Source organism: Colletotrichum navitas, assembly GCF_030913465.1.
Source record: "Colletotrichum navitas strain CBS 125086 chromosome Unknown LY79scaffold_20, whole genome shotgun sequence".
In the NCBI taxonomy this organism is placed as follows: Eukaryota; Fungi; Ascomycota; class Sordariomycetes; order Glomerellales; family Glomerellaceae; genus Colletotrichum; species Colletotrichum navitas.
In genome coordinates this window covers 112,343-137,755 of record NW_026850566.1, presented here as the reverse complement: position 1 = coordinate 137,755, position 25,413 = coordinate 112,343, and the positions used below count along the sequence as shown (strand labels likewise).

The 25,413-nt window shown below is 56.4% G+C and overlaps 9 protein-coding genes across 9 annotated transcripts; 3 read left to right on the top strand and 6 right to left on the bottom strand.

Moving 5' to 3' along the window:
• Positions 1 to 435: 435 nt before the first annotated feature.
• LY79DRAFT_578643 (uncharacterized protein) lies at positions 436 to 1,278 on the bottom strand (the record flags this gene model as incomplete). The annotated part of the gene is made up of 2 exons (XM_060559962.1): positions 436 to 671; positions 1,182 to 1,278. The coding sequence occupies 2 exons, from the start codon at positions 1,276 to 1,278 to the stop codon at positions 436 to 438; spliced, it is 333 nt and encodes a 110-aa protein (XP_060415533.1).
• An 866-nt stretch (positions 1,279 to 2,144) lies between these two features.
• Positions 2,145 to 3,141, bottom strand: LY79DRAFT_549497 (uncharacterized protein). The gene has a single exon (XM_060557478.1). It carries the CDS (start codon positions 2,957 to 2,959, stop codon positions 2,600 to 2,602), a length of 360 nt encoding a protein of 119 aa, XP_060415532.1. The 5' UTR covers positions 2,960 to 3,141; the 3' UTR covers positions 2,145 to 2,599.
• A 630-nt stretch (positions 3,142 to 3,771) lies between these two features.
• Positions 3,772 to 6,975, bottom strand: LY79DRAFT_668644 (BRO1-like domain-containing protein; the record flags this gene model as incomplete). The annotated part of the gene is made up of 4 exons (XM_060563549.1): positions 3,772 to 4,890; positions 4,951 to 6,102; positions 6,186 to 6,615; positions 6,698 to 6,975. 4 exons carry the CDS (start codon positions 6,973 to 6,975, stop codon positions 3,772 to 3,774), a joined length of 2,979 nt encoding a protein of 992 aa, XP_060415531.1.
• A 786-nt stretch (positions 6,976 to 7,761) lies between these two features.
• LY79DRAFT_578641 (uncharacterized protein) lies at positions 7,762 to 9,304 on the bottom strand (the record flags this gene model as incomplete). Its single annotated transcript, XM_060559961.1, has 3 exons — positions 7,762 to 8,182; positions 8,256 to 8,398; positions 9,245 to 9,304. 3 exons carry the CDS (start codon positions 9,302 to 9,304, stop codon positions 7,762 to 7,764), a joined length of 624 nt encoding a protein of 207 aa, XP_060415530.1.
• A 1,199-nt stretch (positions 9,305 to 10,503) lies between these two features.
• Positions 10,504 to 12,265, bottom strand: LY79DRAFT_512529 (chaperone DnaJ; the record flags this gene model as incomplete). Its single annotated transcript, XM_060554380.1, has 3 exons — positions 10,504 to 10,702; positions 10,790 to 12,021; positions 12,080 to 12,265. The coding sequence occupies 3 exons, from the start codon at positions 12,263 to 12,265 to the stop codon at positions 10,504 to 10,506; spliced, it is 1,617 nt and encodes a 538-aa protein (XP_060415529.1).
• A 653-nt stretch (positions 12,266 to 12,918) lies between these two features.
• On the bottom strand, positions 12,919 to 13,752 carry LY79DRAFT_154080 (uncharacterized protein). The gene is made up of 2 exons (XM_060551083.1): positions 13,443 to 13,752; positions 12,919 to 13,358 (listed from the first exon to the last, which is right to left on the bottom strand). Exons 1-2 carry the CDS (start codon positions 13,656 to 13,658, stop codon positions 13,029 to 13,031), a joined length of 546 nt encoding a protein of 181 aa, XP_060415528.1. The 5' UTR covers positions 13,659 to 13,752; the 3' UTR covers positions 12,919 to 13,028.
• Positions 13,753 to 15,749: 1,997 nt separating this feature from the next.
• LY79DRAFT_549485 (uncharacterized protein) lies at positions 15,750 to 16,555 on the top strand. Its single transcript, XM_060557477.1, has one exon. It carries the CDS (start codon positions 15,859 to 15,861, stop codon positions 16,441 to 16,443), a length of 585 nt encoding a protein of 194 aa, XP_060415527.1. The 5' UTR covers positions 15,750 to 15,858; the 3' UTR covers positions 16,444 to 16,555.
• A 2,869-nt stretch (positions 16,556 to 19,424) lies between these two features.
• Positions 19,425 to 20,799, top strand: LY79DRAFT_153996 (uncharacterized protein). The gene has a single exon (XM_060551082.1). The coding sequence runs from the start codon at positions 19,628 to 19,630 to the stop codon at positions 20,627 to 20,629; it is 1,002 nt and encodes a 333-aa protein (XP_060415526.1). The 5' UTR covers positions 19,425 to 19,627; the 3' UTR covers positions 20,630 to 20,799.
• Positions 20,800 to 21,485: 686 nt separating this feature from the next.
• On the top strand, positions 21,486 to 24,716 carry LY79DRAFT_512562 (fungal-specific transcription factor domain-containing protein; the record flags this gene model as incomplete). Its single annotated transcript, XM_060554382.1, has 3 exons — positions 21,486 to 21,832; positions 21,887 to 22,756; positions 22,814 to 24,716. 3 exons carry the CDS (start codon positions 21,486 to 21,488, stop codon positions 24,714 to 24,716), a joined length of 3,120 nt encoding a protein of 1,039 aa, XP_060415525.1.
• Positions 24,717 to 25,413: the final 697 nt, after the last annotated feature.

Below are 25,413 nucleotides of genomic sequence, written 5' to 3'. Positions count from 1 at the left end.
TTTCGTCGGATGATTTACACTGATCAGCCTGTATCCCCATAGAACTTGGCCCAATTGCTAAGCATTAATTTGTCTGAATCTTCATTAGCAGACTCAGTGGCACACGTGGAAGAGCGTGTCATCAACAAGTCTCGTCTTCCACAGCCATATTTAAAGAGGCAGCATACAGACCTGGGTGGCCCAAAAACTGCAACGGCCCCTAGCGGTAGTTCTGGATGAGCTGCCTTGTCGTTTGTTTCTTCCGCCTTGCTCACACTGGTACGAGAACGAGACAGCAGCAGCAACCTGGCTTGGCCAATGCTGCCTCCATGGTCCTTGTCTGTGCATTGGCTGAAGCTACCCCCTCCAAGCCACCATGCCCCGGGGTTCTATTGCACGCACTAGGAGCGGGAAGGGTGCGGAATAAACTTACTTCATTTCAATCAACACTCATACTCAAGGGTAGCCTCCGGGAGAGGTTCTCGACATGTCCCCTGGCCAGCCCCTGTTATCAGCTTCCCTGACGAGACAAGCCCTCCGGCGCACCTCCAAATCGTGGGACGAGGCAGCCTTTGGCCGATAACGCAACGCCGACCCTAACGGGGCATAGAACCAGGCGTTCTGAATTCGCACATAGTAGTAACAGTGCTTAACGCCCTTGGCCTTGGGGCCCTCCAGCCCAGCCAGCACCACTGAGGTTATATATGCTTGGCATGGCTGACTTTGGAATGCACAGCTTGTAACTAAACTGCCGCCTCCCAGTCGGCAAGGATCAGATTCTCTAACCCCGAAGTCCTGACTAGGACAGGATGAGGCGGGGAGCAGCAGAGAGCGGCACTTATGGGAGAAAGCCCGTCGAGCCGCAGGGTCTCTTGAGGCTCTTGGGTATCCATGGCTCTGGCTCAGACAAACTCAACCGAATTCCGACAGAAAACGTGGCCAGCGTCTCGAACAACCCCTTGCCAAGTCGGTAGTAGATCAGGCGAGGAGCCCCGCTGGGCCGGGGATATTCCACGCTGTCGTTTTGGATTGCCCCCTTCTGCCTCCCAGCTATCTTATGCGGATGTCTCACGTCGTCCTATAACAGGGCGGTGGTACTGACTAGTGTTCGTGTAACCTTTTTTTTGCGATATCACCGACCGGCCCGACTGGTGGTGAAGTGGAGCCGCTCTGAGGTCACGTGACTCACCTCGGTTGCTTACCCTCACCATGGTGATATCCACGGCAGTGGCCTCTTCTGGTCAGCGGCGTACAGCCGTCCTCGAGGCACACAGCCAAGAAAGGGGAAAAACAAAACATTTTCTCCGAGCGAGACGAGTGGTTTCCCGGGGGGCCCTACGCTTATTCGAGAGCACGTGGGCAAAGGAATTTGAGCCGAACGGTTGCCGCACCTCCCGTAGCATGACCCCTAGAGCCGATGAACTTTCCTCCTGCTGTCTGAAACACCTACAGGTGATTCCCGCGAGGCAACGGAGAACTGAGTCGCGGGGCGCGCTTTTCCGTTCGTCCCTGCATCTGAGATGGCCTTCATCACCCAGGGAGAACGAAGAACGGAGAACGAGGGTGCCACGCAGCAGCATCACGTCAGCAAACGTGGGATGTAGTTTTGGCGGGGGGGGAGTGTTGGTATCACAGGCGATCGATCAAATAGCAGCAATAGCGTATATTGACTATTGGTTGCTGAAGTTGTTGACAACTGAAGCAGAAAGAGAAAGTGGCCTTGTCTTTATCACCGTTGCAACTGCCGAGATCTGCGGCACTTCCCGCTTGCCAACATGGCGAGAGTTAATGCGTCGAGTCGGCCCTTTGCTCCCAATAGGCATCTCATGTCGTGGCAAGTGAGGGGTTTGGGGTTAAGAAACAACCGAATAAAGGGAAAAGGTTGTCGTGCGGTGACCATCGGGCAGTCGGTATGATGATCGTCCAATGTCCTTAGCCCGGACCGGTCCAGCGCCAAGTTAAAAAGCTTCGGATTCCGTAAGCATCTAGCACTCACCGGCAACACCCCCCGCGGCTCCGCGCGGCAAACGAACGGGTCCATTCCGACCCTCCCGAGGATCCAACGAGGTCTCTGCCCAGTCTGGGATTTCATAAGCGGTGACAAAGCAGGCGGCAACAGCCAGGATCGCTCACGCCTCAGCTGGCTCATCCCTGGCTCGGTCTGGTAGAGTTACTCTGTTCGGACTGCGAGACTTGGTTTGTCTCACACATATACTTGCATAAATACATACACACGCGCGCGCTTCGTCCCCGCCTTGGTCAAGGCTTGCAAGGCTGACTGGTGAGGTCGGCGCGTGAGACGCCGTCGTCACACAAGGCGCGAATGGGGTTTCGTAACCGCAAGTGACCCGTGATGCGGATAGAAGGATTTGAACGGGGGTATGTGACCTCCTGGTCTCTTGTGCCTTTTTCATCCTTATATCCGTTCCCATCCTCATCAAGCCGCTTTCCAAGCAACTAGCCGCCGTGTAAAACTGGTGATCATTAACCCTCCACCACACATCGCTGTCGCAAGCCATGTCTACCACGAACCCCCGCGTTCTCCATGGCCACGACCACGGTGCGCCCAAGTTCCGCCCCTGAACCGTTGCCTCCCCGCTTCCCCCCCCCCTATTAGCAGCTAGAAAGTACCACAGCCTACTAACCTGCACCGCCAACCCGGCAAAGGTGGCCATGGCCACCTGAGAATCTCGAGATCCCGCCCGCCTCCCCGACGCGCCGCCCTGGTGGCAGCCTGCCCCCCTCCCCTTCCTCCGCCAAAGAAGACGGGGTGGGTTGAGAAAGCAGAGAAAGGGGCGAAGGGGTTTGGGTGCGGACGACTGCCTTTTTCCCCCGTCAGGATCAAACGCACGCCGTTGCCTCCGACGAGGTACTCCCTCCCATCGAAGGCGCGCGGTTGGGGAGGGACACTGAGGACGCGGAGGGTCTGCTCTTCGTAGCGCTCCTTCGCCCTTGGGACGTGTGCTGGGTGGAAGAACATGAACCAGCTAAGCTGGCCGGAGCAAGGGCCGTGTTGGGAGCGGAGAAAGGGTCAGCTCGGGTGTCGTCACGGGATATATATATATATATTCTATCTAACCTGAAGCGCATCGCTCGATGGCACCCTATCGGGAAAGGAGAGCGTCATGCGTCTCGATGAGCCGCTCGAAGATGCAACTCGGGGAGGGGAGGGGGGGGGCAAGTCTACAACCAACACCTCCCGGACCGCCGGCGCGCGGAAGACGTGGAGAAGAAGAAGAGAACAAGAAGAAGGCGGCGTGGGGAACACGATCAACAACGGTCTGACCCGGGGCCGGCGGTGCCAGGTAGCAAGCCGGGTATGGTAAGATGCGGGATGGGCATGGCCGGGGCTTGCCTTGTGGGCGTCTACATCGCGCGTGGAGCAAGGTCGCAGCTACGTCGTCCATTGCACGTGTCCAGAGTGTCGGCAGCCGGTCTAAGCGTGCAGTAATCATTTTTATTCGAGCGGGCTATTGCTTGAGTCGGTCTCCTCATTGCCAACCCCCGTTCTTTTGCCGGCCTAGTTTCTCCTCCCATGTCCTCACGGCTCTCCCTCGCCGTGGCCTTGTGCACACTCGGCTTCGTCCATATCCAGAGACAGCATTGCACTGTAATAGCGAGCAACTCCCAAGACTCCAGATTCATGCACAAACCCACTCGCGTTTGGGACCCCTGCAGTACGTGTCCAGGTGTTGGATTCCTTATCCGCCGTATCTCAAACTGTCCACGCCGACTCAACATACAAATCCACATCATCCTGCACGCCAGCCTGCGTACAACGCAGTCTCTTCCTCATTTCCAGTTGTTCAGCCCTGCCCACGGATCGCTGTTTTGCTGCGGCTGAGCCGACCGTGGATGCGCACTTGACGGGTACGCACTGTGGGGGTTTTGCTGTTGATAGTTTTGCTGTTGCTGCTGCTGTTGCTGGAAATCCTGCTGACCGTAAAATGTCTGCTGTGGACCCAGTGGTGGCGGGCCAGGAGGTGGAGGTGGTGGCACAAAACCAGCGGGCATTTGCTGCTGCTGGTTAGGGAAGCCACCGTACTGCTGGCTCTGGCTGAACGACGTTTGGGTGGGTGGAGGCGAGGCAGGGCCGCGGAGAACAGCTGGACCGAACGTGGATTGATGGGGAGGCGGTGATGTCGGACCCGGAGTGCGTCCGTACTGGCTTGGGTTGTACGCCGGCTGGCCGTACGCATTCCCCTGCTGCGGCGTGTACGACTGAGAGTTCGGAGGGGCGGCGAAACTGGGGTACTGCTGCTGGTTTGGGGGCGGGGACTGAGGAACTTGATACTGTCCTGAAAAGTTGGTTTGGGGGTATCGTGGTGTCGAGGAGGGGTTGGCGAAGTTCAAAGGCGAAGGCGTAGGCCGGTTCGACGCGGGTTTTGGCGAAGGTGCGGGAGGCTCCATCGACATGCGCTCCATCAGGCCCCGTAGGCGCTCGCGCTCCAGCTCCGCATGTGCGTCTTTGCGAGTCGAGCGTTCCTGCTCGATGCTGTTGAGAAGCTGAGCACCCTCCGAGCGCCGGTTGTTGACAAATGTCTCCACATTCTTCTCGAGGCTCTGTACCGTCTCCTTCATCTCGGCATACCACGTCTTCGCACCCTGAAGACCGGCCTCCAAGTCGAGGAACTCCTGGTACGCTCGCTTGTACTTGTTCATGACTGCCGTCCTCTGCCTCTGGACCGTCTCGTATTTGCTCTGCTCCGACCTAACTCGCTTATCCTGCAGGAGAGTGTTGAAACTGGTCGTCAGATCCTTCATCAGTGCCGACTGCTTGTGGTTCGCCTGAAGCAGTCTGTTTTGGTAAGGACGGAACTTCTCCAGCTCCGACTGGAAAAGTTGGTTCTCATAATTCGTAATTGACTTCTTGTTGAGGATCAGAATCTCCGAAATATCGTCGTTGTGAACCTGCTGGCGTTAGTGTCTCTACGTTCCCCACGAACCCTTCGAGCTGGGGGGGTCCTCTACCTTTTCCTTGAGATCCTTCAGCACTTGATTGCGTTCTCTCTTGATAAGATTCAGCTTCTTCATGATATCCTCCACCTTGTGGATCTGGTCAACGACACTCGGGCCCCCTTCCTCGAAGTCGACGTCCAGTAGGTTCGGTTCGTTGCCTGAAGGGCTCGTGACATTGCTGGACTTGCCGCGCACCTTGCTGACGGCGTGTTGGAATAAGGAGTCGATGCTGCCATGGCTGGCAGCAGCTCGCATCTCCTCGAATTCGGTTTCGTTTTGTCTCAGCTTTGCCGCTAGTTGGTTGTCGCTCCGCGCTGCCTCTTCCAACGCCTCGCGGTAATTCCTAATGTCGCTCCGCAACGTCGACGTCAATCTCGAACTCGGCTGCTGCGTCCACTCGTTCTCGTATTTGGAGCGCATCTTCTCGCACACGCTCTCTTCCATGTCCAACTGTTTCGTGTTCTTGTCCAGCGTGCTCACAATAATCTCCTTGGCAGACCGCAGCGTCTCAAAAATGGCGGCCGGATCTTCGTGGCCGGCAACGTCCTCGCACCAAGTCCTGAATTCATCATCCGGCAGGATCTCTTGGTCGAAACCGCCCTTCAGGACCTGAAGAGCACCGGGAAGTCTCAAGTAGTCCAAACTCGCCGCCATTTCACCGTTGGCGGTGTCCACTCTCTCCGTCTCGGCCCTAATCAGCTTGGCCTTCTCCTCGTCGTAGAGGCTGGCCGATTCCGTAACAGCTAGCGGCACGATCTTGGAGAATAAATCCGGCCCCGTGATGCGCTGTATATCTTGACCGGCGTATAATTCGCTGACAGGGATTGGCTTTGACGCCGGTAGCTTAGGAACAGGTGCCAGGCTCGCCTCCGCAGGGACAGTCTGGTGGTAGATGAAGTCATTATCCTTGGTGAATTCCTTGAGCTTATCCTGCACTGTCGATAAATGGCGTTTTGTAAAGTCGACGAGGAGACCGCCGGTCTCGGCGCCGAGGTTGGAACTGGGTGGCACCGAGCTTGGGAAGTTGCTGGCGATGCGGTTTGCCTCCTTTCCCTGTGTCTCGGCCACTTGGAGCCTGGAAACAGCAATGCCGTGCTGACCTGCTTCATCGTCCGCAAGGGCCTGGTAATACTGCGACATGGAGCTGAGAAGGTTGAATTTCACCTGGTACGGTTAGTCTCAGCCGAGGCAGCTGGGTGGAAGCATCCCGGAGGTTGTGCTGGGGGACCGGCTAGAGCAGTTCTTACCTGAACCATGAGAAGCCAGACCTTCTCGAAAATGGCTCTGTTGAAGTTGTCCTGGACGCCTTCCACTGCTTGCGAATATAGGGAGGCTGCCTGGCTGGAAAGCTTGGCTAACAGGGCCGGCTTCTTGTGGTCCGCCACCTGTTTCTCCAGGAACACTTCCTGCGCTTGGGCCAACATGATGTGGATGAGTGTTTTGACGGTTTCCCGGCTGAGGTCGGACGAGGGTGCGTGGAGGAAGTTCTCGTTGATGTAAGTGAACATGCCGGCGGAGGCTTGAAAAGAGTGGTACGCGGCCTTGAGGCCCGACTCCTCCGATCGCGTTTGGTGAGCGGCGTGACATGACAAAACGGCGGAAATGTTGAATATGATTGAGGCTTTCTCGAACGCGAGCGAGTATTGCGCCGTCGATTTGTGCGTGAAGGCATCGAACCTGCGAGGCCGTGGGTGGTCAGTATGCGCAAACGACGCTTTGGGCTGCAAGGTGGCAGGGGGGGGAGGCGGTTGAGACGTACCATGTGAAGGAGATCTTGATGTGTTGCTCGTCAACAGGAAAGCGCAAGTCAAGCAGCTCGAGCTGGCCGTAGTATCTGTAGAGCATATCGCGGCCCGAGGTGCTATCCTTGCCGGCGCCTCTCACGTCCTGTCGCAGACGGTTCAGGGTGGCGCACTCCTCGGCATAGCGCTCCGGATCATCGCCATATGTGTTCCTGATGTAGTCCTTCAGCGGGGTGACCCAGTCGATTTCGTTCGTGGCCTTGAGCGGCGACGAGATCATGGGCGACTGCGTCATTTTGACAGATGACGGCAACGACGATGACGACGACGAGGTTTCGACCCGGAGGATGGCGGGGGGAGGGCGGGGGCGGGGTTGTTGTTGTCGCGAGCGACAATGAATCGCACTCGGTCAAGTATTTTGCGAAGACGGGCAGCCTCGTTCAGATGTCGGAATGATTGGGTGGCATACGGGGCCTCGTCAGAGGTGGCCTTGCGAAGAAGTGGTAACGTTACTGGGAGGTGGACGGATGCAGCTCTTCGGGTCGGGTCGCTCGCTGGGCTGGGCTGGGCTGGGCTGGGCTTGTGCTTTCAGTGTTGCTGTGGTACGAATAGGCGGAGTGCGGGGTGGGGGCGGGAAGCGGCGATTCGGATTGCGAGAGGCTTGGAAGCAGTTGGGTGTCAGTGCGCTCGAGCTCCGTGATGGGTGGGTACGTACTCTTGCTGTCAGCTCGAGGGTGCCTGGCTTAAGAGTGAGTGAGTACGTGCGTGCGTGCGTGCGTGTTGTGCAGCAGCCCGGTTGACGGGACCGGCGGGCGTTGGGCTGCTGTTCTGCAGCCGGCCCTGATTCTAGTTGCTTACTTCGTTCGATGACGCCGGTGTGGGTGTGGGGTGGCACGATGAGATGACAGCGGATATACGGAGTATTTTGTCAGAGATGAAGGATGGTGGGGTGTTCAACTTCCAAAGCTCAGGTTGCTGCAGTTTTTTCTTCTTCTTTTCTTCTTTCTTTCTTCTTTTCCCCCCTTCTTTTCTTTCCGTCGGTTAATGCTGGCGAAGAAGTGAACGAAGATAGAGTTCGTGTTTATGTGAGGTCATACTGCTGGGGGAACCCGGCAAGATGAGAGACGGCAATTTGCGAAACAGGCTCGAAGGGGGTGGAGAGCTTGAGGGCGGGGCAGCTATCCGTCCGTGATGGCTCGGCGTCGTCAAGCGTCTTGACTTTCTTCTCTGTCAAGCTTCCAGAGTCGTGCCTCTGGTGGTGGCGGGCAGTGGATATATGCTGGGAGGACGAAGCGCCCCAGAGATGGAAACACCAAACGGGGCTCGGAGATTGGGGACGAGAGGAGGCTGAGCGCTGTCCTTCGTCTTCGTCGTCGTCGCCGTCGTCGTCCAATTGGTGTTTGTCGGTGGTGTTGACGTTGGCGCATAACGCGGACCGGGAGAGGATACGTTGGGTTGCCGTAGTACGTGTTGCGTAGCCGCCAGGCAGCGACTGTTGCCCACTGGGGAACCGGGGATGTTCCTAGATTTTTGGCGGGGTTCTGGCTTCGGGGGGGCGGGTGCTGCCCGTCGTACAAGCAAAACTGGATGGATGCTGGCACTTCGGATGTAATAACATGGTGGACCAAAGACACGCGTCTAACGACTGAGATCAGCTTGCTTGTGCTTCTCATCTCTCCAGGATACTCTTGCCGGAAGCCAATACAAGCAGCCATCAACTATTTCGCATGATGCGAAGGTCCGTAGACATGTGCAACAAACACTACAACTCTCGCAACTCACTGGCAGCGTTGTGCAGCGTCTATCTCATCCCCTGAGCGACAGTACACCCTGGCTGGGGTTCTTCTTACTGCGTCTTCCGCTGCTTTCTTCGACACTGCCCACGAGTAAAAGACTCGAGGACATGCCGGCATTCCTTGGATTGGGCAGCTATCCCGAGCGTAGGCACTTTGTATCGGGGCCAACCAATATTCACACAAGTCAACCGCGGAGCACATATGGGCAGACAACCCTGGTAGTAACCAAAGGTATATGCCCTCGATAATAAGATGTGTTCTCGTCACCCCCGTTGTCACCTCACTTCACGTAGATAGTACAGCTCTCCTCCCGCATCGACATGGCCGGACGACCTATCCTTTGCTCTCGGCTGGATCACAGTGAGACGTGCCCGATGCGACGCTCCTCCATTGCCGCATGTCACTCTACCCCGTGTCATCTCGTTCCGAGCATGGCGGCCCAAACAAGCTATGGCTTTCACATACGTGATGTCCCCTGGCCCCTGGCCGCACCAACCTCACATCACGGTATCATTGCGGCTTACTGCGTACGGCTTATTGCTCAGGCTGCAGTCAGTCAGCGCAGCATCGTCGTCATCCAGAGCCCTTACAAACCATCCGTCCACATCCATACAGATAATCGAGCTGATTACCTTTTCCTTATTTCTTCCTACCCCCGTTTCGGGTGTGTGACTTTGGTCACGAACGAAGCAGAGAGATGTAGCGTTGTGTGTGTCTGTCTGTCTCTCTCTCATATACACACGCACACGCACGTACAAAACCACTTACATCCGCAATCTCACTGACGTCTCCAGCACCCTCGACGGCCCATGTACCGTGCATCGACATTGGTCTTCCGCTCTTCCCGCCCACCATGCAGGTGACGGGCCACAGAGACAGTTGCCCCTCCACCACGACCACTCATTGGGCGTCGTCGGTCGGCGCTTCGTGACCCCACATGGGCTGAGCAGGGGGATAAAGCAGACCCGCGCGGGCAACCTCCCTCAACAGGCCCGAACGGCCCGCTCCTTGCAAGGTTGACCTCTCTTTCACTTTCAAAGCTGACGGTACGGAGGTACACTGACCAACTACTGGTACCTAGCCGCCCGTCTCGGTGCTTGGGAGCCCGGGGTCGAGAGCTCCCCTCCTCCAGAAGCAATTGAGAAAACCATGGTCATGGACCCCACGGCCGAGCCCAAAGACACATTTCCCACAGCAACGGAACGCATCCAGGACATGATGATCTTCAGAGGAAGCCCATTATGTGACCGGTCTGCTTATCGCTCTGCGCATCGTCTCTCTCTCTCTCTCTCTCTCTCTCTCTCTCTCTCTCTCTCTCTCTCTCTCTCTCTCTCTCTCTCTCTCTCTCTCTCTCTCTCTCTCTCGTGCACACAGCCAACAAGTCATCGTGCCGACCAACAACTGCCCGTGACTCGAGTCCGACCGCCAAACTCTATCTCACGCAGACAGGCCCCATGGCTTAGTTAGACCTCACGCAAATACACATCACAACGGGCCGCCCGAGCTTAGTCAACCCTCACGCCTCGGCAACTGCCGACGTTTTTGCTCACTGGGTTATAGACTGTCTTGGTTTTATTGATTGGGTGTGTGGTCTCCTTGTACAAAATCTGAGGTGAGTGGCCTTTGTGAGGGCTGGCTAATCCTTCCTCCTCTTCTCCCCCTCCCCCGCCGATGTCTATACTACACTGTACACTCTCTGTAAAATAATACAACAAGCAAGCAAATGGCCGTCTCCAGGCCAGAAATGGGCCGCTCCGCTGTGCAAACCCCTTTCGCCCCCGCTCTCGGCCTACGGCAGGTTGGGGGATTACTACTTGGATTATGAAGGGTGGGGAACAACAAGATAGAACAGAAATATCAACCGTTTAAACACCTGCCATGCAAACTCCCGACTTGCCTTCTCCTTTCCGTCTATAATCGATTTGGCGAACAAAGAGTAGTTCTACACGCCTAGCCAGCCGCATGGAAGGCCGAATATATTGGTACAAGACGAACACAGAACACATCTTGCCCCCGGGCTTTCCCCTTTACGCCGAACCGGAGCCGGAGTCATTCTTGGAACCGTCCTTCTTCTCGTCCGTCTTCTTGTCCGTCGCCGACGTGTCCGCGTCCGCCTCGGAGGGCTTCTGGTGGGCCGGGTGGTTCGTCAGGGTGTGCCACATGGACTTGAGGAAGCCCTCGTTCTTGTGGGATTCGGAGTCGTCCGGCGACACAGGCTGGGTTCTGCTTGATAGAATTAGCACGAGGAGTGGTTGCGGGTGACGGCGAGATTGCCAAGGATGGATGGGTAGGGGAGCGCCGCTGCTGTCTTACCCCTGTGGCGTGACGTTCATGATCCGCCGGGCTGTCTTGTCCCCCATCTCGTTCGCCAGCATCTCCACCAGGGTGCGCTGGTTCGCGCTCAGATACTTGGGCATGTTGACTTTGAACTCGACCTTCAGGTCGCCGGATCCGCCCCTCCTGCCGTCGAGCTTCCTCATGCCCATGCCGGACAGCGTGAGCCTGTCTCCCGAGTTGGTGCCGGTGGCCACCTTGACGTTCACCTGCCCGTCGAGCGTGGGCACGGTGACCTCTCCTCCGAGCATGGCCGTCGTGATGGGTATGCTCGCCGTGTAGAGGATGTCGGAGCCCGCCCGGCGGAACTTGGGGTCGGGCGCCACGCGCACGAAGACGTAGAGGTCGCCCTTCTGCGTCCGCACGTTGGGATCGGCGTTCTTGCCCGTGATGGGCGCGTCGCCCGCGCCGTCGACCCGTAGCCTCATGCCGTCCTCGATGCCGGCGGGGATGTCGATGGTGATGGTTTTGCGTTCCCTCACGACGCCGTTGCCCGCGCAGGACCTGCACTCCGAGCCTCGGGGGATGGTCGTGCCGGTTCCGCCGCAGGCTCCGCATGTCGACGCCATCTGGAAGCCGCCGTTCATGAAGTGCACCCGCGTCCCGGTTCCGTTGCAGGACTTGCACTCCGACCTCTTGGTGCCCTGCTTCAAGCCGCTGCCTGCACACGTCCCGCACTCGGTCAGGGGCGTCACGGTGATGGTCTTGCTCGTTCCCTTGGCCGCCTCCATGAATGATATGCTCGATTGCACTTCGATGTTGTCACCGACCAGGATCTCCTGCTGGAACGGGTTCCGGCCGCTGGCGCGGCGTCCAAACGGGGATCCTTGACCGCCTGTGAATGCCGAAAAGATGTCGTCAAAGTTGAACCCGCCGCCGAATCCCCCCCCGCCGAACCCGCCACCGAAAGGGTTTCCTGCTCCTCCAAAAGGGTCGCCGCCGCCGCCGCCGGGTGCACCGCTGGGGTCGAAGCCGGCGGCGCCGTACTGATCGAATTGTTGCTTCTTCTTCGGGTCCGATAGGATCTCGTACGCGCTCTGGATTTCGCCAAACTTCTCCTTCGCGCCGGGGTCCTTGTTCGTATCGGGGTGATACTTCTTCGCCAGGCCGTAGTATGCCTTCTTGATGTCACCCGCAGACGCCGACTTGTCGACGCCGAGGGTCTTGTATGGGTCGCTCGGGGCGAAGGTTTTGGACGTCGCGTGGAAGGCCTGTCGCATAAGCTAATCAGCAGGATGTACAAATACATTGGCATGCGACGATACTTACATGCTTAGACACGGGAGCTTGACATGTCACCCGTGCAGCCGAGGAGTTCGTGGGCCGGACGGTGTAAGTGACGGTGTGGATGTGGGCGCGCTTGCAAACAGAGTCCTTGAGCTTGGATTGCCGGGAGATGCGGCTGGACAACAGGCGGCCCGGGGCCGCTGCCTTGGTAAGAATGCTTGCATTCATTGTGAAGCTTGACGGTGCATCTGAAGCTGTTGTTACGCAGAGTTTAGGGGTTAAATTGACCGGGTACGCGAAAAAGCACCGGCGCGCAAGTGGAACTCTCCCGCAAATTCTTTGCCCTTCGATGCCATTGAGAGACGGGATGATATCAACCTTTTTTTTTTTTCTTTTTTTTTGGCCCGATGCTAAGCCGAACTGCAGTGACTGCCTCAGGCACAAGACGCACCGTAGCGCGGGTGGATGCAGGGGGTGTCTTGGGTGGGGGGCGGATTGATAGTGACTGCTAGAGTGTCTGCTTCACGTCAGCAATCAATGACTTTAAGTGGCTCGCGAAGCTGGTCCCACATTCATTCGCGGCAATGCGCGTTATCTGCGCTCTACCATAGTAAATCTCAGAGCAGATATGGATACTCGGTACAGGTACACTGTGCCGGGACTCCGAGGACCAGCAAGTTAAACATACCCATGGCGGGCGCCCAATGCAAAACGCAATGTTATAAGCCGATCCAAGTCTCCGGATCCAAAAACGCCAGATATCATTACTGAGTAGGTTGTAGATCATAGCTATGTAAAACTGCGAGAAAGGGCTTTGCCTTTGTCGTCTTTCGTCATGAGGTTCCCGCCCACGGTGAGGTATCATTATGCAGTCCAAATCGCCCAAACAGTCGGCCAGGCTATGCTCCAGCAGCGACACAATCGTATATCGGTCAGCTCTCGTCGATACTTCCAGTTCCCAAGGAATCCCTTTGTCCATTATACAAGGTTGTCATGCGTCGTGAGGTGTTGATGTAGACCTTTTGTGGCGGTCGCTTTTTGTGATAGCGTGGCTCCTAACCTTGTGAATGAAGTCGACAATGACATCGTTCTCCTGGATCCCAAGCCCATTGAAGTGCTTCCGCACTGACATTGTGAGCTGTTCTTTGCTCTGTCTTCTGTTCTCCTTCTTCCGAGCCATCGTGGGGGAGTGTAGGCCGATGCCACCGGGCCGTGAGAGGACCAATTGGCGGTAGGAGCAGGAAAACGAGGTGGGGGTGTTGAGATGGTGCTCGCGTCGGTATGCATGTAGGGTTTCTCGGTCAAATGTACTCCATTGTATCTGCCAGAAGAAAAGGTCAGCAAGTGGTGCCTTGTGGAGCGAACTCGAGGGGACGACGATGCGTCACGACACGAGGAGGCTTACCCCTGGGTTCTGAGCCGTCTCCTTTGCAGCGACTTGAACATCCGCGGCGGCGTTGGCGTTTGTTACTTCCCGCAACTGGGAACCAGTCGAGCTGGCCACACGGCGCAGCTTTCCGTTCGAGTGATGCCCACCAGAGCCAGGTGTTTGCTTCTCCTTGGGGGCAGTGCTTTCAGACTTGGTATCGTCGTGAGCGGCCTTGGAGGACTTGGGCGCCATGACGAAGGAGGAACTTGGTTGAGAATTCGCCGAGGCCAGTCGTGATTGGGTTCGGTCAAGGTCGCAGGGTTAGGGAAAAAGGACGTAGCCAAGTGTCACATCGTAGTCGGTGCAGAGATAAGGGGAGGAGGTGGTGCGAGAGAGGGAAGCGATGGGTGCCAGGGGGTAACGAGAAGGGGATTTTTTTCTCACGTCATGGCTCCTAGCACCGGCGCCGTTGCTGTTGGTTGCTGCACCGGGTTGGCTTTTGCCCAGGGGCCCTCCCTGCCTGGCGTCGAGAAGTGAGCTGCGGGGGCGCTTCGGGGTCTGATGTGGACGGTGAGCGAGCGCTGTGCCTGGGACCCGTTGCCTTCCAGGTGTCTCTGAAGGCGCAACAGGTGGTACGTACCCATCGGACCTGACTACCTACGGTACGGAGTACAAGAGCTGCCGATCGCACATGCTTACTTAAGTTGCCCACTCTCAGTCTCGTCGCACTTTCGGCCCCTCCCCCATCTCCCGCGGCGCGTTTGGCAAGACCGTCGTCTCCCCTCCATCTACAGCAATTCACCGCCATGTTCGGAACAAGCCGGCAATCTGGATTGGTAAAACAAATCTATTCTCCTACCTGCGGCCAAGACACAGGATAGTGAACGGCGGCATCATGTCAAGCTAATCCCCTCCTCCTTGCCGATCGCTAGTTAAAGTTACCACGCAAATGTTTAACCCATCCACAGAGAGGCAGCACGCCAGCATCCAAAACCTCGCAGGGTTAAGTCGTACCTTGTTAAGGAACAAGTACAATTCGGGACACTGGTGGCCAATCAGGACAGCTTCGGAAGCAGAGATGACGAGGACAATTTTTCCAGCTACATTGTCATATCATCCCAGCATCAAAGTCCAGACGATAAGGCCCGGCAGAGGACGGAGACAAAGAAGCCCGAGCTTCGCCGTTGCGCAAGTCTATGACTAAAGGAATAAAGGCAATGGAAAGCCCGTCCAATATCGATATCCCATTGGAGCGGAAGGAATGTCCCGATTACCTTGTCTGGACTGATCTGCAGCCGACGTCTTCTCCACGCGACACATGCGTACACTGGTACCTAGGTATGTACGCACTTGATCCCATTGAGAAGCATGGACGAGCTGACATTTTACATCAGCAGAACACCCAGGTTCGGAAATAGCGTCAATACAGCCGCCACAAACTATGACAATTGTAAGGACGAAATCCAAGTCTTTCGGATTAATACCTTGCGGAAACGCACACCCGCAATCTTTTCTCATTGGCCTTAACCTTCGCATCAAGGGAGGATTGGGTCTCGGAGTAGCAGACGACTACGTCAATCGGTAAGCCACCGAGAAATCAATCTCGCCGACCGGGGGTTGCGAATTGCAATCAACGACCGCTGGCTTTGCATACATAGTAGCGCCCAGGACAGTCCAGGGCCCTAGCGACAAAAAAAAAGTAAAAAAAAAGTTAAAAAAAAGTCGGCAAGTATTGCCTTGAAGTTCGGATTTTGACCTGCGGAATCAGCTTCCCTCTCTTCCCGCCAGACGCGCAGTGGCCCAGGAGCCTGGGTCGCTATCCCGCACGTAATTGATTTCACACACATTCCTGGGGACATCCCACGTCCAGACGCAGGTGGACCACGAGACCCCCAAACTTTCTTTCAACGCCAATCTTGAGGTACGACTACTTCATGGCTTTCCATGTCACTGAGTCATCGATCGACGTCCTTCCCTATGGAGGACTGGGATCAAGAAAAACGATAGGTGGTTTGGCGCATTCCTTTTTCTCAGGCACAGCATCTTGACGATTGAACTTGTGTTGTTGATCCGGCGTTGCCGCTTTCGGTAGAAGCTTGCGAGACATCAGGCGCGGCAGCCCAACATCTTCTTAGATATTGCGTCTCACCCTCGATGCCGCTGCTGACGCTTGAAAGGGTGTTCGGCTCCGTAGTCTTTTGCGAGCATTGGGCGTTAACAATATTCGGCTACCTCGCCAACAGTCACCAAGAAACCGTCTCGTTAGTAGAAACTAAATGTTAAGGATAAAGCTGATGTTTTCTGTATGGCGACTGTTCGGCGGCCCGCCCCCTTCTCTGTGCCGTTGGCGGTTCTCACGGGGCAACCCCCGACAGCTGTTTGTTAGAAGACCCCAGTCCATGATAGCTCATGGTGAGTGGGTCTAAGAGTCAGTCTGTGATTTGTTCACAAAATGCTGACTGGCGATCGGCTAAAAGATCCTTGTCGCCTTCTCCACCAGGCTGATCGAGAGAGTTACGCTAGATCCGTGTCCAGCCCTTGGGGGAACAGACATTTCAGTGTTACACAATGGCTTTCAATGTCCCCAGCCCAATCTGTCGAGTCGAATGCGGAGTTGAGAGATTCAAGGCATACTTTGTGTGCGTTTATTGTGCTTGTCATTGTGCGAAGCGCGCCAAACCCCTCGCCCCCCAGGTCTGCGACAGTACTTGAGCCCCGAAGCTACACTAAACCACGAAAAGATATGTCGCTTTGCGTGCCTGCGCACATGACCCGATCTCGCCCAAGTAATGTCACAAGTTCCCTCCGTTGCAAACTGCGGCTAGCACTTTCTGCCGGTACGCTCTCCGTCCGCCAATGGTCGTGGTCGCATCAAGGTGTGCTGAGGAGGAGATTTTGGCTTTGTGACTCACTCGACACACCCTCATGGGGTGGGAGAACGGACACTCCACCCTACGCGGGGTATGATCGCCAAAAAGGGTCTTCCAGGAAGAGGAAGAAGGCGAAGCACGAAGCGCGAAGTACTTTGGCCTTGTGAGTGGTGTTTGAGATTGTCGAGTTTCGACCTAGCTATGAGGCAACAGACCGGTGTGAGGGGGGTTATATAGCTAACGAGAGTTGAGTACAGCTATTCCTGGTCGAAGTTGCAGCCATGCCCCATTGGGAACCCATTACGAGATGGGAAGGGCATGGCAGATTGATGGCGCGCCGAGACACACACATACTTGTGGAGCAGCGGTGCAGAGATGCCCGGACGATGACAAAAGTCCACCCACCATATCTCGACACAGCTGGCGTCAATGAAGGTTCACCCACGCATTGCGCACTTCAGCCTCAGTGCGTGGGGTGTTGACATGCACGACTGGCAACGACATGGCAGCTGCCGCTAGAGAAAATCATCGGAGAAGTGTGCTAGGTACTTGATGTCGCTAAATGCTTAGTAATAGTACGTGATTATCTTCAAACTCTGCAGGCGAGCAATCTAAGCTTCATTTGACAGCTTAGACGTGATGGCCAGGTCAGTTGGCCGACTCGGTACGACGGAACGGGTGAAGGATTTATCACGACACGCAAGGCTGGCACGGAGATTTGATACCCTGAGATTCCTTGAGATTCGAAGCTGGTTGACAGCCCTTAAGTCTCGCACTTCTCCTTTCATCTCCTTGTCCTTCTTCAGCATCCTCCTACCAGTTGCCTGTTCCCACACCACCTCGCCCCTCCCCCCCCCTCTCTCTCTCTTATGCACGCGCGCCGCCGCCATCTGCAGCTACTCATTTGCACTATTGACAGCCCAATCATCTCGGAGAGGAGAGGGGCCTCGAAGCAAATTGCGTGGGCGTGCAAACTAGCAAGAGCGATCACTGTAGAGCTCAAGCGGCACCGTCTGTGAGCAACCCAAGTGCCCAAGCTGGCAAAGAGTCGAGGAAGGCTTTTGGGACAGTGAAGTAGGTACCGTAGGTGACACGGGCGGCCCGGGGCACGTACCCATGCCCGCAGGTTGGGGATGGCGCCCCCAGCCCAAGCTCCAGGCCGTGCCCGCCATCCCCACACGTCTCGGCTTCTTCAAGTGAACTCACACGCCGACCATCCCTGTAAAGGCTAGCCACCACACCAGTCACGGTCTGCATGGGGACGCCTGTCATTTGGGGATGAGAGCTCGGGGGTGGGATCTTGTTTGGGGGTCTTGAGAGACAGGATGACGGGAGGATTGTCGTTTTCTTCTGGCAGCCTTCTTACGACAGTCAACGGCGAACCAAGGGCTATTCGAGCTGCAATGACGGGAGCAGGGTCTGCATGACCCGCCTCGTAACCTCGCTACTCGAGACTATGTGGATCTATCACGAGAAAAGAATTGCGATTCTTGGAAAGCCGTCTCTTGTCACGGCGAATTGCCGACCCATATCCGTTGAGCGAAGGGCAGGGCGAGAGCGATGTGACGGAGAGAGTGGGCTTGCCTCGTACGTGTATGTACCTCACAAGTTCACAACCGGGTCCTCCCCAGCCAGATTTGGATATTGTACTCCTTGCGAGGTATAGGCCAGATGCAGTTCGGCCTCTTACGCGGCAGAGCTCCAGCCAGGGTCAGCAAAATCGGCGCAAGTCGCATGGGCCCCAACACCATGGCGAGAGAGTCTGCTTCTGCCTTGCAATAAAATTCTGGCAAAAGACAGGGGGGGGGCGGAGGGGGAGAGAGAGAGAGAGAGAGCGAAGAATAAACAACGCAAAGCGGCGCTGCCTCGGACGGATACGCCGTTTTCCTCCATTGCGACGAACGATGAGGTGCAGGGACGTACATGCAGAGCCGGTCACTTGTCAACTTTTCGTCGGGTTCTCGCAAAGGGTACCGAATACTGGCTGAGCGTCCTTTCTGCTTACATGGTCTGTCAATGTTGCGATATTAGCTGGTCTGCATCCAGCGCGCGACAGCAACACCACCATTCCGCTCGGGGCACAGACAGGGACAAGGAGATTACGTCTTCACCAGAGAGACGGGCTACGAATACCCAAGATGAATCAGACGCGAGTAGAGGTCAGGCATAGGCGCAAGCATCACGATCAACTCGACGGGAGTCAGTCAACCGACGGTCCGGTCGCACCACAACGCATGGCAGGAAACGTCGAGTCGGGGGTGTTTGCCTGCCTCACAGTGTGTGCCTGTCTTGTCTCTCCTTTTTCTTTCTTTCTTTTTTTTTCCTCTTTATTTTTATTTTTTGCCCTCGCCCACCTTTTCGGTGTACCTTGCCCCCGCCTCCGCTTCCGCCTCCACCTCCACGAGTGCACACCTCGGATGTCGCCCAGGGGGGAGGGCGCGAAGTGAGAAGCGGACCTAACAGCATTCCAACCGGCTTTCCCATATTGTTTAAAGCACTAAAGCCACCCACCCATGGCGTGGCCCACCACACCTCTGGCAAGCTAGGGCCCTTCCATCGCGCCTATGAGAGCTAAGCTGCTTGGCCGACGGCAGGTCAAGACAGGGCATTTGCACTGCATCACATCGCATCGCACCACGCCACAGGCCACACACACACACACACACACACACACACACACACACACACACACACACACACACACACACCTAGACCCTGGCTGGGCTGTTTGCTCACGTCGGTCGGCTCACCTGGGGAGGCGGGAGGCGGGAGGAGGAGGAGGAGGAGGAGGAGGAGGAGGAGGAGCAGTAGGAGCGAGACAAACTGGTCGAGACAGACGGGGCTCAGAGGGAGGGAGAGCGAGTGGGATTGGGAGCGGGAGGTGGCATAAGACTCGAGACCCCCCACACTCGTGCTCTCCGTGGTCTCTCTCTTCCTTCGTCTAGACGATCGAATGCCTCTTCCAACCCACTTCCCCAAGACTTGGTGCCACTGACGGCGTCACGACGACACTACACACACCACCCACCCACCAGCCAACCGCCCACAACCAAAGGCAAGCTCTCCAAGGCCAACCAACACTACACTACCACTTTCCTCTATCACAGCGCGACAGCAACCAAACATCGTACTCGGCGCCCGACCCGCCCCGAGGCTCGAGAAGCATCAAAAGATTTCATCTTGTGTTTGTGTGCCCCGAGTCTGCTCACGCTCTGCCACGACGCTACAGCCTTACCACCTGTCCCATCTCATCTCTTCTGGTTCGCACCGTCTCGTCAGCCGTCTCGTCAGGCTTGCCCTTGCATCAATCAACCGTAAACCTTCAGGTAAGGAAAACCCACACTCTCCCGTATGTCGCATGCTCTTCCGCCCCCCTCCCCGGCTCTCTATGTTTTTCCATCCGTCCCCCTTCGCGGACTGTCTTTCCGTCTCTCTCTCTCTCTCTCTCTCTCTCTCTCTCTCTCTCTCTCTCTCTCGCATATCCAACTTCCAACCGACTCCTTGGCTGAAGAGCTTTGGGGCTGGTCAAAACATGCCGCGGTCATATCCATCTTGCCAAACACCGTCAACCATGGCGTTGCATCATGGTTGAGTTTCATGGGGAAGGACACTACAACAGCACGGCATGCGACCGAACAAGACCGAACCACTCCTGTTGCCGCTTCAGCTACTGCAGTCGTCACCGGCGCACTCCGACGTACACTCCATCATTGGCCTCAAACCCGAGGTACCTACCTTAACCTGAGGCTTAGGCGCACATCAACGGTTCGCGTCGGTTCGCTTCGCCCCAAGGGATCACGCCGTCCTGGCCGAGGTACCATGGAGCTTGGGGTACCTAGCGTGCACCACCAGACCCCTGCAATACACACGGTTGGAACACCGCTAGGCGTACCCGGTACATGGCCATTCCATCCGGTCTACCGCGACGCTTTTTGCCCATGGGGTTTCCCTGTCTTGCTTTCCAGAGACTGGACCGCTGTGAGAAGCGTGTGCAGCTGGAACTACGGCGGCGTCCCTCTCCAGGAGGGAAGGGACGGGGGGGAGAAGAAGAGAAAAAAGAAGAGAACAGAACGATGCTCTTCTTGTCCCTTTGCGCCGTCTCATCATACTCGTTTTTCATCATCACCCATCATCGCATCTGCTTCTCCTCCCTCCTCTCGTCTTACCTGGACATCGGACTGGTTTCCAAAAGACGATCGCACAGAATCCTATCACCAATCTATCAATAAACCTAGAGGAAGACCAGACCGTCCCCGCGCTCGAACTTCTTCTTCTTCTTCTTCTTTTTCTTTTTCTTCTTTTTTCTTCCCTCCCCTCTGTCTTTCGCCTGGCCATACAAAGCGACGGAGATAGCGTTGGGCTTGCCTGGAAGTCCCTTGCCTAGCTCTCATCCTGACGGACGGCCCTGACCCTTTTGTCGTTACACCCCCGGACGCAACGCTTTGAGTCCACGGCCCATGGTCCCTTGGTCCACTCCCACCCGCAGCCTGCAACCTTGCCATCTCTTATTTTTAACATCCACCCCCCCTCCACCCTCCCCTCTCGCGCTCTGTCCTGCAGCCGGCGCTCGTCCATTTTACCGCAACAGGCGGCTGGCCCATCATTAATACCACGATCTCCACCAAAAAAATCCACTGGCTAACCACCCCCCGACAGCTTACCTCGCCTTGCCTGATCTCGCCTCAAGGGTGGTCTATACCTCAACTGAGGAGGTCTTACTGCTACTCTCCTCAAAGACAGCGCTCTGGTCCTCCAACTCGACTTCGTCTTCGCGCTCTTCACTCCGCCGCCTGAACCTCGTCGCTGTCACCGTTGACTCTGCTGGCGGGAGACACTCCCTCTCAATCATGTTTTGAATACCCTCTCCAATTGGCTTTGGAGGGGCTCCGAACGCAGGAACACCAACTACGATTCTGCGCTCGAGTTTGCACATTACGGAACCCGACGCACATCACGCGACGAGTCCTGTGGACCGACCCATATCCCAACAACGCTACGCCGCCCGTTCTGGGCCGAATATCACTGCTTTGCCGACCGTCTTGTCGAGATTCATCCACAACTCCCCGCACTTTACATCGGTTAGCCACGCCGCGCCAGACCGTTCGGCGGCTTTGCAGCGGTTGTTCGTCTCATCACGGCAGGACCCGCGCCGCATGCCACTTTTGGCACATGCCGATATCTGGTCTAAGAAGCTGCCGGCTGTGAAACCATGACTTCTATTCTGCCTGCGCATTGCACCAACTTCAAACCCTCCATTTCCCTGTCTTCCACTAGTCCTGCGACGATGGCGTCAAAACACGAACCGCGGGCGAGTCCGCAACGCTTCATTAAGCAGGAACACGAGCCGGGGAGAGGCAGGCCGCGGCAGGTTTCTGAAGACAAGGATGTCGACATTGTGGATGATGACGAGGCCGACGGTGACGAAGGCAAAGCTGGCTCTTCCAACTCGGACGGCGGTCCTGCAAGAAAGAGACGGAGGAGTCGCAAAGGCCTGGACAAGAAGTTCGAGTGCCCTCAAGAGGGCTGTGGGAAAAGCTACTCTCGGGCCGAGCATTTGTATGTCTGACTGTGCAGGCTTGGCGACTACTTGTTTAGCTAATCATCCCCTAGGTACCGTCACCAGCTGAACCACACACCCAAGCAGATATACGCCTGTGACTTCCCCGACTGCAGCCGCACCTTTGTGCGGCTCGACTTGTGTAACCGTCATAGAGACCGTCACACGGCAAAAGGGTCTGCTTTGAATCGCAAAGATTCACTGATGAGCCACCTGTCTCCTACCGCAGATCGGCCTCCTTTTCCTCTGGCCGGGTCTGCCTCGCCCGAGACCAGTCGACCGGCCACTGGGTTCGCCAACGTGCGGCAGGCTCAGATGCAGTATCAGTCCCCCAAGGATGTCTCTGGTAGCCCGTTTGCCCAGGCAACGAACACCCCCCCCGGATACCCCATGGGCGCGCATCCCGGTTCCATGGACAACTACATGCATCAAGAGAGCAGTTATGGTGGTCTCCAGGCCCAGGCCCATCGGCCTCCGCAGCAGTCGCCAAACGGGCCGGGGCCGACAGTTCAAGCGAACGGGGCATACATGTCCCCGACCCCAAGTCAAAACGGCTACCACACCCAACCGCACAGCGCCCCTCAGCCTGTGACGTACACCAACCAGCAAAACTTCCCGGCCTTCAACCTACCTCCCTCCGATTTCTCCAACGGAGCGGGCAGCGGACCCCGCGAGAGCCAAACGTACGCACCGACCACCTCTGCAGAATACTCGGAGCAGGGCCACCCCCAACAATCGGGCGAGATGATGTTGCTCGATCAGATGTCCATGCCCGGCACGATCCCAGTCTTTGGAACCGACAGTATATTGAGCAAATCGCCATACGTCACAATCCCGGAAGATTTTGTTGCTTATCTGTTCAACACGCAACAAGGGGAAGGCTCGCCAATGGGCCACATGGTAGCTCCAGGGTACGTAAACAAGTGAGTCTACACCTTGTGCGTGTGTGTCGAGACATGAGCTTGGCTGACGGTGCGTAGTTATGGGGAGGTGCAAAACTCCTACAGTGTTCCATACGTAGGGACAGATGGCGTGCCGGCTGGGTATTTCCCCTCGGGTCCTCAGCAGGTCATGGCCGTCAACAACTTGCTCGACCAGAACCTCCCGGAGGCCACCATCTCCGAGGAAAAGAGCCAGGAGATCTACGACTTCATCAACCAAAGGTTTCACGAGAACGACCAAGCTCCGGTGCTGCGGCAGCGTGACAGTATCCTTGAGGGCGATCGTAGCGATGGCGATCATATGCTCAGCAAACGAATGATGCAGGCATACATCGGGTCGTACTGGGTCCATTTCAGCGACCAGATCCCCATTCTTCACAAACCAACCTTCTCTCCCGACAGAACACCCAACTTGCTGCTCCTTGCGATGATGACAATTGGCGCCGCCTGCCTCGACAAGACCCACGGGCAGAAGGTAACAAAGGCTGGGGCGCAGTTGTCCAACTTCCTGGCCTGGCATCTTCGATGGGAAATATTCATGGACCCGAACTTCAGACCTCCCGCCAAGCTGTGGGTGTTCCAGACACTTCTCCTCCTCGAGCTCTACGAGAAGATGTACTCGACGAGGGAGCTGCACGAGAGGGCCCATATCCATCATGCGACAACCATCACCCTGATGCGCCGTGGACGGTCGCTAATCGGCAAGTCATCCCTCGATTCGCCACCCAATCCTCGAGACGACAAGACGAACGGCTCTCGCCACTCCTCAACGTCGGGCGTGGCTCACACTGCGGATGAGTGGTGGAACCACTGGATTACCAACGAGTCGACCAGGCGGGCTGCCTTTGCGGCATTTGTCATCGACTCGATCCACGCTACAATGTTTGGGCACTCTACGGTGATGGTCACTCACGAGATGAGGCTGCCGCTCCCATGCGACGATGCTCTGTGGAAGGCCACGAGTGGCGCAGAAGTTGGCAGGATTGAGTCCAACCTCCTGTCCAACGGGGTCAAGCCCCTGTCTTTCCTGGAAGGGTTGAAACGGACACTCAGCGGGCAAGGGGTGCAAACTAACCCTTTCGGCCGCATGGTTCTCATGGCCGGTCTCCTCAGCGTCAGCTGGCACATGAACCAAAGGGACCTCCAAGTCAACGTGCTCGGCGGCGGCGTGTCTCAGGCGCTGGGTGGCCGAGACAAGTGGCGAGGCACTCTCACCAGAGCCTTTGACGCTTGGAAGGGAGATTTCGACAAGTCGCTGACGATGAAGGAAGGCTCTTCTGATCCTTACCGGTACGACTCTGCGAAGAAGAATGATTCCAACGTTGTCTTTGAAAGCCGGACGGTGTTGCATCATCTCGCTCACATGGCGATGCACGTTGACATTGTCGACTGCCAAATCTTTGCTAGGGCGAAAAGGCTTCTGGGGAGGGCCATTGGGCAACAGGACCTCAACAGCGCCCAGAGAAGGATGAGAGATCTCTGGGCGCCATCGGCCAAAGCCCGGGACGCCACGTTCTATGCACTAAAGTTTCTGAGGTCCGTCCTTATGCCCGATGCGAGCCACTTGCCGCAGGCCAACGGTTACAAGTACGACGAGCCTTATACAGCGCGTGACGATGTGCTCCTCAACAGACCGTGGGTCTTGTACTTTGCCGCCCTCGTCGTCTGGTGCTACGGTTTCGCCCTGGAAGGCCCTTGCCCTGGGACACCGGTACCGGGGACTAAGCAGGAACAGGTGCACCAAATGCGGGAATACCTGACGAAATACGGCGGAGCGAGCTCGCCCGATGATCTCAAGGTGATGAAAGGGGTCAACACCAACACTGCGCTGTTGCTGGTCCTGAAGGACTCGTTTGGAACCACACGCTGGGAGCTCTTGCACGAGGGTGCCAACCTCCTCAACAACTGCCTTCAGCTGAACACTGGAGCCGCCACGATGTGAATGACGTCGAAGCCGTATTGACGAAACAGCGGATCTCTTTTGGAGAGGGGCGGGCAGGAGATATCAGCCCCTCGGTGAGGGGGTCGCGCATGATGGTGATTCGACGACAGGAGGGCTCGATTTGGAAATATACCTCTTCTCGGTATCATATTTGTAAGAGGATATCAGGACGCCGTGACGATAATCTGACATGGGAGGAACGGGGGCCAAGGTGGCCGAATTACTTCTGCATTTTCCTATATGCTGCATTGTTGTATCTATACCCCTGTGATACGCTCCTCACGAAAGCGTCACGTTTTGTTTGCCACATGGTAGCAGCATTGGTGCGGAGACGGAGGACACCAGGCCTCGGAGAGTGTATTTAAGTTCATGGAGACGATTTGCTTTATGACCTATATCACTTTCTGCTCCTCCAATGTTTCCCACTCGCTGATGGTAGGCTCGGTTAGCCCTTCCTCTGTCGGACAGCCCTCCCGCGAGCCATTGGGATGGCAGACTAGGCCTTGACACGGGACGTGAACGTGAGGTGTGGGAGGGTTGGAGGCGGAGATATCCCACCTGTCCGGACCCAAGGAGGAGGGCGTCAGATGGAGGGAAGTTGAGGATGGCGGGGCTAATTCGGAAGTTGATCGTCGAGGTACGATTACAAGGCGCATGAAGAAATACCGTGGAGATGTCTAGCACTAGGCATTTACCC

What these genes read in the sequence shown, in the direction of transcription:
- LY79DRAFT_154080 (XM_060551083.1), bottom strand. Translation starts at nt 13,658, where the DNA reads ATGGCGCCCAAGTCCTCCAAGGCCGCTCACGACGATACCAAGTCTGAA. An exon ending in AGACGGCTCAGAACCCAGGG is followed by an intron (nt 13,359 to 13,442) that starts GTAAGCCTCCTC and finishes TTCTTCTGGCAG; the next exon opens with ATACAATGGAGTACATTTGA.
- LY79DRAFT_153996 (XM_060551082.1), top strand. Translation starts at nt 19,628, where the DNA reads ATGTCGCATGCTCTTCCGCCCCCCTCCCCGGCTCTCTATGTTTTTCCA.
- LY79DRAFT_549485 (XM_060557477.1), top strand. Translation starts at nt 15,859, where the DNA reads ATGCTGACTGGCGATCGGCTAAAAGATCCTTGTCGCCTTCTCCACCAG.
- LY79DRAFT_549497 (XM_060557478.1), bottom strand. Translation starts at nt 2,959, where the DNA reads ATGTTCTTCCACCCAGCACACGTCCCAAGGGCGAAGGAGCGCTACGAA.